Consider the following 12,279-nt stretch of genomic DNA (forward strand, 5'->3'; position numbering starts at 1 on the left):
GCGGATCATTGAAACTGTGCTATTTAGGTAATTTTGGTACATCAGTCTGTTTTGACGCCGAACATTTCGGTGCCGGCGGCTTAGGGGTTAGTGTCTTCGGATCCGAAGTGTTTTTCGGTGCCGAATGGTGATGTTTGGAGCCAGACTTGGGCTTTAACCCAGATTGCTTTGGCTCTGTGTTTGACTTGGAGTGGGGCTTTTCTGAGCCGGATGGCTTTTTAGTAGGCTTCGGTGCCGAGCCGGGAGGCAGGGCGACGGAAGCATGGTCTCGTTGTCAACCGGGGCCAGAGAGCGCAGGTTGATCCGGAGCCTTCTTTTTAGGTGGACTTGGGAGTTTGGGCGAGGTAGGGGATGTACTTACAGTACGTTATCCATGTGTGAGGTCTGCATCCTGATTGGAGCCGTCCTCGGAAAGGGAGATTGGATCCTGTTGCTCCTCAGCCCCGATAGCATCGCCGCTTCTTCATTGTAAATTGATACTTTGATTGATACTAATTGAAACTCATCCGATTGAGGTCCGCTGAGTTCCGGAATGAAGCCTGTGTGTTGGCTTTGAATGTCGCGGGGCGTCGAGCCCGACGGTCGCGAAGCGTCTTCTTGGAGCAGAAAGCTTGGCACGCGCCACAGTCAGGCTCACTGTGTTCTGGTGACAAACACAGGTTGCACACTTCCTGTGAGTCGGTGCACGGGTACTTCGCCTGGCACAGAGGACAGAATTTAAAGGGAGTTTGTTCCATCGACTGCGAGTCGAACTGAGGCGGCTAGGCCCAATGGCCTACCACGAGCTCTCCAATCGGAAGAGGGGTTTTCTGAGAAAAAAAAACACGATATGCAAGGAATGAAATATGCGATCGGAAACAATACCGTCAAGGGTGAGTGTTCTACGCACCGAGGTAAACTTAAGGATCTGTGTCGACCCGGAGCGCAGCGAGTAACATCCGAACCTGATCGCGGAAAATAGGAGAATTATTCTAAGAAAACCAAAGTGCAAACATCCGGACCCAACACTAGATGGTGATCTATGCATAGCATGTGATCTACAGCTCACATGCCTCGAACACTTATTTGTTGTGGTTACACAAAATGAGTATTATTGTCATGCAGGAGTGAACTTTTTGTAAGTGGTGTTATAACAGCAGCATATTTAGTTAGTGTTTTGAGCGTGAAATTCTTTGTGAGGTCTTTCGCCTTGTCATAGGTTTAATTTTCTTTTCTTTTTTAGTGGGATATTGTTGGTTCTTGCGTCTGTGCAGCGTAGGTGGTGGTGAGTCTAGCTGCATCTGACAAGTGAGTGGTATAGTTTTGGAGTATATAGGCTTTGTGATAAAGCCACATTTTGTTTATCACTTATTTTACAAAGTGTTTGTTGACTTGATTGACAAATCAACTTTTGTTAGTAAGAATTATGGCTAGCAACAACATTTCTGCTCATTAAGTGGTTGGTATGCTTTTTGAATCTTCCTTTGACCATGAATTTGAGACTGACTATTATGGCAGTAAGTTTTCTGTCCACGAGGAATCATCGGATGATGAGCCTACTCTCAGTGCAGATGAATCTACTTTCAGTGCGGATAAAGTGCCTGTTTAAGAGTAGGACACTGATGTGTCGATGGTGCAGCAAGAGGCATCTAGATTGCAGCCTGGGGCTGCAAGGCTTCCCATTGGAAGTGCTGGACTTTGGCTTGAACCAAACATGGTGCAGCCGGTGCTGCCTGCCTTTAGTGGGGATGCAGGGTGTAGCCTATACAGTTTTTTCAGTTGTTTATGGATGATGTATTTTTGGTTGAGATTGTTGAGCAGACTAGTTTGTATGCTGAACAGTATTTGAGGGACAACAGTGACAGACATAGGCCCCACTCTAGAACTACCCGGTGGACTCCCACAAATCTGGATGAGATGGAGTTTTTGGGTTTTACATTTTTTATGGGCTTGATAAGGAAGCCGTACATGGCTTAATATTGGTTTATCAGACTATTGATGGCAACAGCCATATTTCCTGCAATTATGAGTCGTGATCAGTATTTACTTGTGCTTCGGATGCTGCATTTTGTTGACAATGCTTTGGCATTGCTACGAGATCACCCTGACTGTGACCATCTTTTTTTTTTTTAAACTGTTTTTATTGATATAAACAAATAGGGCATGACAGTTATACACAATACATATTCGTGAATGGCCGCAATCACAACAGGACTTCAGGACAATGTCGTACAGCTCATATACAATAGAGATAGATTATTACAGACCGCTCTCCTCCCAAACACCCCTTCTCGTGCTCCAGCTATGGCGATGGCTCACAAATATAGCCTCTGAATTTATTGCATGCACCCCATACTTTTTCCCACTGGTGAGGGCAACCACGATGTATAAAAACCGACTTTTCGGCCAGCATTGCATCATCCAAGTCCATGCACCAGTGTCGGAGCGTGGGCACCGCATCAGATTCCCACAATCTAGCAATATTTCGTTTGGCAAACATCATTCCCAACATAACCAAGTCCTGGCTCTGATGAGTGAGGTCATGGCCTTCCACACATTCAAAAGGCAGCGCCTCGGCTCCGGCACCAGTGAAACACCCTCCGCCTGTGACATCGTAGGCATCACCTTGACCCAGTGACCGGCAATTGTGGGGCAGTCCCAGATTGTGTGAAAGAAGGTACCCCTCTCCCCGCACCCCCTAAGACAGTATGGGTGTTGAGCTTTCTTAATGGCATATAGCGTCGTTCTGGTGTAGTATGTGCGATGGAGTATTTTTAATTGGATCAGTCTGAGTCTGGACGGTATTGCTGTTTCGCGCGGGGATGACAGGGCCTCTTGCCATTTGGATTCTTCAAAGTCTCCCACCTCCCTAGACCATGCGCGCTGCAATCTAGACGTCGGGTCCGGCAAGTTGTTAACTAATTTGCGGTAAGTGAAGGATGTCGCCCTGGTGGGCATATGCTCTGTCAGGAGTCTATCCTCGAGTGGGGTGGCCTCAGGTAGCAATGTGCCCGGCGCTATGACCGCCTGTAGTGCATGCCGGATTTGGACATATCGAATTTTTTCTGTGTGCTGCACTTGGTACTGAGTTTCTAAATGTGTGAATTTGACCATCGCTCCCTTTTTCCACAGGTCGCCTACCGTGGAGATCCCAATATTGTCCCATGCTTGAAAACCTTTACTGTTCCGGAGTCGTCCTAGCTTTTGCGAGTCCCAGAGGGGCGTCATTTGTGTAATTGTTCGCACACATTTTAATCGGGTCTTAGCTTGGTACCAGATGTGAATAGTATGAGCCGTTGGGCCGGATAACCCTGATGGTCTACGTGCACTGTATAGGGCCGCCAACAGTCCATCCGCCTCCAGTTCCTGCCTGTCCGATCGATACGCCGGCTCGTCTTGTGGTGCATGAAGCCAGAAGTTGATTATTTTAAGATGTGCCGCCCAATAGTACAGTTGCACGTTCGAAAGCGCTATTCCACCATCGTACCAACTGCGTACTAGTTTGTCCCGTGCAATCCGCGCCGATCCATTAGTAAACCCGCCACTGCAGCCGCAATGGTGTTGAAGTAGGCCTGAGCCACCGGGAATGGCGTATTTTCTAAGATATATAAAAAACGCGGAAGAGACTTCATTTTATAGAGCGCCGCTTTACCTAGCATTGTGACAGGCAGACCGTGCCAAACCGCGACATCCCGTCTGAATCTGTCCAGTGGGGGCTTCAGGTTTTTAACATAGAACTCGTTAGGATGTGGAGTTACAAATATGCCCAGGTACTTAAAGACTTCGGTAGTGACCCTAAGCGGGCAGTCTTTCGGCAATAGCGGTGGTGGGCCGGTCAGCAGAAACAATACGGACTTGGACCAATTTATAGTGTAGCTGAACTTTTCACAAATATTTAGAAGCACAAGGATGGATTTTCTCGGGGAGGTGAAATACAGAAGCACGTCATCGGCATATAATGATATGCGGTCCTCCCAGTCGTCGGTCCACTGGAGTCCGCGGATTGAGGACTCCCATCTAATCCACGCCGCCAAGGGTTCTAAAGCTAACGCGAACAATAAGGGAGACAGTGGGCACCGCTGTCTCGTTCCACGGGCCAGCGGGAAGTCTCGCGATAAATGGCCATTGGCCACTACATGTGCTCTCGGTTTAGTATAGAGTTGGCGGACCCAGGCACAGAAATTTGGGCCGAAGCCTAAGTGTTGTAACACTGCAAATAAATATGGCCATTCAAGCATATCGAACGCCATACGCGCGTCGAGGGAGAGAATGGCTGCGGGTTCCTGTATTAACGATCGTCGAGCCATCACCGCGTGCAGGTGACCGTCTTTTTAAGATTCACCTGTTCTTGATAACTTTTTAGATCGATTTTCAGAGACCTATACTCCAGGGAATAAAATCGCTGTTGATGAGTCTTTGGTCCTGTTCAAGGGTCGTTTGGTTTTTAGACAGTACATTCCTAGCTAGAAGGCACTTTCTGGAATTAAGATGTATATGTTGTCTGAGAATAGCACAGGATATGTGTATAATTTCCGGGTGTACACTGGTAGGGATTCCACTATTGTCCTCCCTGGTTGTCCATCCACTTTAGGAGTTTCAGAGAAAATTGTGTGAGAACTTGCTAGAGGACCTTTTAACAAAGGTCACCATTTGTACCTAGATAACCTCTACACTGCTGTGCAATTGTTTAAGGAATTGTTCAAAGTAGACACTCTTGCTTGTGGCACAATCCACTCTAACCGTAAGTTACCCAAAAGAGCTTGTGTGCAAAAAGCTTCAGAGGGAACAGCGCAGTGCCTTGCATAGTGATGAACAGCTATCTGTGAAATTTGTTGACAGGAGGATGTGTACATGCTGACTACCATCCATGATGAAATTACTTTACCTGTGGCTGTTTGGGGTCAGATTGCTGAAGTGAGCAAACATGTGTGCATTGTATACTACAATAAGCACATGGGTGTGTTGATAGAGTAGATCAGAGGTTGGAACCTTACACTGCTATTCGTAAGGCTTATATTTGGTATAAGAAGTTGGCGATTCATCTTTTCAATTCAGCAACTTTTAAGGTCTTGTTGTAATGGAACAGGCAAGTGTTCCTAGAGTTGGAGTGGTGGAGGAAGTGGCTAGATTGAAATATCACCACTTTCCTGATTTAATTTCTCCCATGCACAAATAAAAACAATCCCTGCGAGAGATGTCGAGTCTGTTTGTGACGAGGTATGCGAAAGGAGAGTTGTATGCACTGTGCGGATTGTCCTCCTAATCCTGGGCTGTGTGCCCCCACATGTTTAAGATTGTTTCATACTCAAGAGATTTTGGGAGCAACCGTGAGTATAATAGTGTAGTGCCTGTTCTGTATGATTTTATATTTGTTGTTCAGTTTCACGGTTGGCATTAGAATGATGCCTTTAGTTACAATGTTGTGTTTGTAGGTATAGTTTTTTTATCTAGTTCCAATTGGTTTGTTTATTTCCTTGTTAAAAAAAGAATTTAATGACCGTGTGTGTGGACTGGTGCTTGGCTGGGAAGTGTATTTTTCGGCCGTTGACATCGAAACGGCCGTCAACTGTTGCTTGTGCCGCTCTTTTTTCGACGCCGATGCGTCCTTTTCTCAAGCGTCTTTGCCCTTTCGAGGGCCTTTGCCACTTTGGAGTCCTTATTCAAGGATCCTATGGTGTGTTTTGGTATGGATGTTGTCGCGGTCATCAAAACTTTCGATGCTGGGTTCCCCGTGTTAGTTTTGAGCAAGTTTTTCGAGACTTGTCTGTTTTTTTTTCGAGGTTGACGACTCCCTTACCTCTTTCAAAGTCTTCTTTTCGACCTGCATGACCAAAACAGCCCTTTCCTCGCAGCTCTCTGGTCCCTCTGCGAAATTACCTTCTTTCACTGTAGAGCCCAAAGTCTTGCAATGAAGGCAGTGGTCCTTGGCCCTGCATGTTGCGATTGGCACGTCGCTGTATTTCCCTCACTCTCAAAGTCTTCGGGGTGAAAACAGAGCTGGCGTTGCAGTCAGCACTCTTGTGATCCAGTGGTAGGCACAGGTTACAGACTGGGTGCGGATCCTTCTTTGTTCTTGTGGTGACAGTTCTGACAAAATCTGAATGGTGTTTTGTCAATTACCGTGCCCAGGGAGCCCCCTGCATGCACATTCTCCGATCATCGTCGTAGATCTTGATTTTCGACTCCTCGTTGATCTGCGGTTGCTCCGGGAAGTCTAAAGCACTTCCTCTCGGTGTCTCTTCTTTATTTTCTTTGATTCTTCTCTCCAATTTGGGAGCTTCTCCGTAACGATCCAGCCCCAATGGTTGAAAAAAATAAATCAGAAGATGGCTACCAAAGGTGGGAGATTCCAGAGGAAGCCCGTCGATGTCACAGAAGGGCACCAAACGGTACTAAGTCATCAACGCTCACCAACAACATAAAAGAGAAGAAATACTACAATTCCGGACCCAACCACTAGATGTCGGAATAATGCACAGCATAGTGAATCCAGAAAGATTCACGCTGCAAAACAAGGGTTCCCGCAGGCTCAAGTATGCACTCTTGTTACACCAGTAGCGGCACTAGAGCGGCCAGGTGCAGAGTGCTGAAGACCAATGTTATCCAGTGGGAGATAGGGGGCCTCTGGTTGGTGGCTGCTTACAAGCAGGCCACTGGGTTCTCGGAGCAAAGCTCCTGGTTTTAGGCTCAGGGCAAAAGTGCACACGCAGCGGTGGCTGGGATCAGCGTGCTATTTTGGCATTGGGTGCCCTATTGATTTCAATGGTGATTATCCGATTTCAACAAAGACTGCAGGCTCGGGGACGAAGGTCTTCTGGAGGTTGCCACTGGTTGAAGAATTTGGAGAGGTAAGTGGGATGCCTGAGATGCTAGGACACTGTCGTTTGGGCCACCCTAGGCTGTGGGGCTTTGGGTGCAGGGGTGTCTTTAGGCTTCAGGTTTCTCTTACCAGCTCTGGTCGCAGTTGGGGCAGTCTGCAGAAAGAGGCTGTAGGTTTCGCTGGGAAATTCGAAGCAGGTAGGAGATCACCAGATCTCAGGTCAGAATCGCCAGGGCAACCTCCTCGTGGTGTTGGGCCACTTGAACTCGGAATAGCCAGGGCAACCTCCTCGTGGTGTTGGGCCACTTGAACTCGGGATATGGGCGAAGGGTGAAGAGTGGTGCAAACTCACGGATTTTGCCAGAGCTGGAGTCGGTGGTTGAACAAACCTAGTGTTCAAAGGAGACCGTCTTTTTCTGGAAGGCAGGGCAGGTACTCAGGGTTCTTGAGGTTCCTGCCTGCAGGACACACTGGAGTTTTGTTTCTGCAGGTTCGAGGTGGAGACAGGCCGGTAGGGCTGGGGCCAAGTCATTGGGCGGTGTCCTCTTCTTAGCTTTGGCACGGCTGTTCGATCCATCTTTTCTTCTTGGTTGTTGCTTGTCTGAGGAGGCAAGATTCAGGGGTTCCCCTAATTACTAGATTTAGGGGCGTTACAGGCAAGTGAAAGGTTGAAACCAATATGTCCTTTCCTTGGGGTGGTTACACCCCCTATTATGCCACCCTTCAGAGGGAAGGGGGCATATGCCTCACTCAACATGGCAGGGACTGAGAGTTGTGCCTCGCCTTCTCCACCTGAGGGGTGGGATTGGCAAAGGTGGGCACACCTCCATTTCTCACTTGGTTTTCCTGCCGGTTCTCCTCCCCACAGTGGGGGTCAGAACCGGTTGGGACCGCTTGCGGGAAGCAGCAAAAGGCCTGGGGAAGCTCACAAAGGCGGCAAGCCTTTGAAGCTTTCCCTTCGTGGTCCCTGCCCATCCTGGGAGAGGATGCTTGACACCTCGTCCTAGGATGTGCGTTGTTTCAGGCACCCTAGTGTTAGGTAATTTTTCATCCCACCCTGACATCAGTGTGGGTTTAATGTGCTGAGAAGTTTGATACCAAACTTCTCAGTTTTCAGTAAAGCCATTTTGTACCTTGGAGTTCGTAATGACAAACTCACAGCACCATATACTCTTAATAGCATTACTGCACTTACAATGTCTAAGAATTGGCTTAGACAGTGTAGGGTACTGGGCTTGTGCACCTGTACCCTCATAACTGGCATAGTACTCATAGCTAGAGGGGTGGCTGATTTATGCAAGTGCAGTGGGTTGTAGGCATGGCACACAGGGATGTGTACCATGTCGACTCTTCACTTTGTTATGCACCAAAACACACAACCTGCAAAGGCAGTATGCGAGTGTAACGGTGCAGGGCCTCTAATGGTGGCAAAATAAGAGCTGCAGCCCTTAGAGGCCTACCCTGGTTACAGTGCCCTGGGTACCTGTGGTGCCATTTACCAGAGACTGACCTGTGGCCAGAGAGTGCCAATTGGGTTTGGTCTTCAATGCAGTTTCGGGAAAGAATATAGGTCCTGGGTACCGGATTGGCAGGAGCCCAGGGTACACTAAAAGTACATCAGCAGTTCAGCAAAAAGTGGGGGCAACCATGCAGAAAAAGGGTACTTTCTCACAAGGTTGAAAGCACCAAAAATGGCAAAAATAGGCTATGTCCCAGTAAAATGCTGTGTAAAAAATGTTTGGTTTTCTGACAAACGTCTGTTAGTCCCTAAAGGCTGGGAAGATGGTGATTTCAGCACCACAAACCCTTTGTTGATACCTTTGCAAGGAAAAACACACAGACGCTTTCTTCTGCAGCACTTTTTTCCCATTTTTCCAAAAACAACAAATGTAGCTGTATTTTGGCTAATTTCTGGGTCTCCTCACAGAGAATCAACAAACCCTGGGTACCTTTCAAATCGCCATGATGGTGGAAGAAAAGGATGCAAATTTGGCATGGATACCTTATGTGGTCAAATTGTTACAGGGGCCTAAGCGCGGACAACCCCAAAAGACCAAAAAAAGACTTCAAACGGGTGCACGAAGAGGTTAACACAAAATGATCCCAAATCAAGCTGGCAGGTTAGACTATTTTTTTCTCCAAACTGAGTTCTGTTTAATTGGTTTCTCTTATCAGCTGGACTATGGATCTTTGGACAGTTTAAAAGGATTCTGTGTAGTGGCTCGTCTGATTCATGGAGGTGCTGTTAATCAACTGCTTGAATGTTCACAACCCTAGATCAATAGGAATCAAATGACAAAATAATCCGACAAACGTTTCATTACAATCTATATAAGTGTAGAACATAAGATTCAGCCCATAGAAGACAACAGACTCAATCCTTGCCACGTCTATTGGCCAATGAAAACAGCAGTAAAGACAATAAAAAATACATTCACATCTATGCAAGCCAATTTACAGATGTCACTGAATTTAGTCACATTTGCCGCATGCTCTTTGTTGCTGAAATTAAGATGTTTCATTCTGAACGTACCTGGGGTAGTGGCTGCAGCCCAACTGCACTTCTTTGTATCTCAAGGATTGTGCAGTCTCCGGTCCAAGCATATACTGGTTGATTTCTTTTTCAGTGAAGGCCACAGAGTGAATATTGGCAAATTCCACTTTCCTGTCCTCACACCAAGCATCAAGGAAGGAACGGAACTCATTCCAGCTGTGGAACTCACTTCCTTCCAGCTCATCTTTGTCTGCAGGTCTGGGGGCCTGTCAAAACCCAAAGATTATGGATCGTGTTAAATCAAGTATCGTGCAGACAGTTTTAATATTAAACAGCATCAAATGTACATTATTTATTAACCTGCATACAAATCTTATTTTCAGAGGTCAAACGTCATTCCTCTCCATATGATCAATGGCCAATTTTTCAGGATTTTGAAAACAAATAGAATCTCAGATGCCAGGCTTGAGGTGATTGTTCTTAGTCAAAATATTTCCTGCTTATTATTAGGCCAATTTCGCCTTTATTATTTTGGGGTAGACTCAGCAGGTAGGTCTTTAGTCACCCTTGAAAGGAACCCTTCCAAAACTCACTTCAAGACAAGGAGCGTCCAGCCACAGGGAGGCCCTTGTAGTCCCCCATGAATGGAACCCTTCCAAGACTCACTTCAGTGAAGTGAGGGTGCAGCAACTATTCCCTTTAAGGTGCTGTAGCAGTGCTCTCTCACTTGAGGCACTAGCTGAGACATCTCTGCTATGCAGTCCCACCCGGCCCTCAGTCTGATCAACGTACCTCAAGCTCCCTAAATCTCTGTGCCGGGTTGGTTTTGCAGGATAATTCTTGCAGCCCCTGAATTTCGCAGGGAGATCTGAAGTTGATCATCCAGCTTTCCTGTATCCTGCCCTGTGTGTGAGTGGTGATATCTCCATTACAGTTTGGGAAAATGTGGTCAGCAGTTTCAAAGTTAGTTCTCGCCAAGATTCTTGAAACAAGACTTCCCGGTACAGGTAACACCCCAAACTAGGGCACAGGAAAATCAGCGTAGGAGAGCACTAGTAGAACAAGACAGCAGTTGGCTCAGCAAAGCTCCAGGCTGTAGGCTCCATTAACAACATTGCTCTTAGGGCTTTGTGCTGCTTTATCTTTTTCCATACTTCTCTTCATTCATCCAGGCAACTCCTTCCTTCAAGCATCCCCCCAAGCAGCACTTTTAGTGGGATTACTGAAGGTATTTAGGTCGGTTCCTGACCTGAGAATGTGGCTGGGTGCTAAAGGAACCAGCCCTGGAACACAGACACTCATCATCAAGCAGCTGAGTACCACATGAACACCAGCCAATGAAGTCCCTTGAACACTGATCTGTTAGGGCATAAAAATGAGGCAGATTCCCTAGAAGTCTAAACCTAGAAAGGAAAATGCTACTTACCAGTATGCATCTGTTCTTGGCATGTAGAGCTGCAGATTCGTACACTTTTGCAATAGATCGTCACCTGGTGTTGGGCTCGGATGATTGCAGGTTGTTGTCTTCTTGGAAGAAGTCTTTGTAGTCACGAGATAGGTGACTCCTCCCTTTGACAATACTGCGCATGGTCATTGAATCCATCCTCAGATTGTTTTTCGCCATGATGGGAAATGATGGAGTTAGTAGAAGTAAAGAGAAAGGATGTCCATGCGTTTGCAATGAGAACTGGAAAGGATACAAGTCCCGGGGAGGTGGGAGGGCGTGTACGAATCTGCAGCTCTACATGCCAAGAACATATGCATACTGGTAAGTAGCATTTTCCGCTCGAGGCATATGAGCTGCAGATCGTACACTTTTGCATCGATTGTGCAGCAGTGTCTCCCCTAGCGGAGGTCGCTTGTATCCGTTGCAGTATTCTGAAACAGTGTTCTAAGGACAGCTTGGCCCACTGCAGCTTGCTGCTTGGCTTGCACATCAACACAATAGTGTTTAGTGAAGGTGTGTAGTCTAGACCATGTTGCTGCCATTCATATATCCTCTAGTGGTATATTTCCTAAGAAAGCCATAGAGGCTCCTAGTTTGCGAGTGGAGTGTGCTCTAGGAGGAACTGTTAGTGTACGTTTAGCTTTTTGATAGCATATTTGTATACACTTTACAATCCACCTGGCGATTCCCCCCTTAGAGATGGGGTTGCCTTTCTGTGGGGGAGAGAAAGATACAAATAATTGTTTTGTCTTTCTAAAGGATTTGGTCCTATCTGTGTAGTATAACAGGGCTCTTCTAACATCTAAGGTGTGTAAAGCCCTTTCTGCCACAGAGTTTGGGTTTTGGAAAACCACAGGTAGCTCTACTGATTGGTTACGATGAAAAGGAGTAATAACCTGTGGCAGAAATTTCGGATTAGGCCTAAGAACCACTTTATTAGGATGTATTTGAACAAAGGTATTCCGTGAACTAGAAACAATGGTCCGCAACCTGATTTGGAACACAGGGCGCCCTCGAGTGGCTCTGGCGAGACTCTACTCCCCAACTACAGAAGGGGGCTGGCGGTCCCCAACCTCGAGCTGTATTATCTGGCGGCTCAGCTACAATGGGTGACACACTGGCTGAGCGGCACACACTTAGATGACACAGCCACCACTACCTACGTATGGACACACACGCAAATATGCTCACGGTTTCATCCCTTGACTAAGGGTCCCCGCCTGCTGCCACTACACGTGGCTGTGGCCCGCAAATGCTTCCTCCGTAGCCTACGGCTGACTTGGGGAGTCAAGCCTTATGCCCCTGCGCTCCCCCTATTGGGTACCCCCAGGAGGAGCGGACAGGTGACACTGCGCATGCTGGAGGGCTGGACTATGGCTGGGGTGGAAACCATGGGCGACCTCTATGCAGATGGAGCCCTGCTCCCTTTTGAGGAACTGACGGAGGGCACGGGTCTACCGGCAGGGCAGTTCCTACTCCATGCGTCTATTCTGCGCGCATACACGGAATCTTGGGGCAACATTCAGGTAGAACCACCGA

At 47.3% G+C, this 12,279-nt stretch overlaps 1 protein-coding gene across 3 annotated transcripts in view; it reads right to left on the reverse strand.

Moving 5' to 3' along the window:
• Positions 1–12,279, reverse strand: part of LOC144770363 (uncharacterized) — a 918,549-nt gene that overhangs the window by 498,585 nt on the left and 407,685 nt on the right. For all 3 annotated transcript variants that reach the window (XM_078654830.1, XM_078654829.1, XM_078654828.1), the window contains exon 13: positions 9,333–9,559. In XM_078654830.1, coding sequence (XP_078510956.1) covers positions 9,333–9,559 — 227 coding nt within the window. The remainder of the gene's footprint in view (positions 1–9,332; positions 9,560–12,279) is intronic.

This window comes from Lissotriton helveticus, chromosome 7 (assembly GCF_964261635.1).
Source record: "Lissotriton helveticus chromosome 7, aLisHel1.1, whole genome shotgun sequence".
NCBI classification, from domain to species: domain Eukaryota; kingdom Metazoa; phylum Chordata; class Amphibia; order Caudata; family Salamandridae; genus Lissotriton; species Lissotriton helveticus.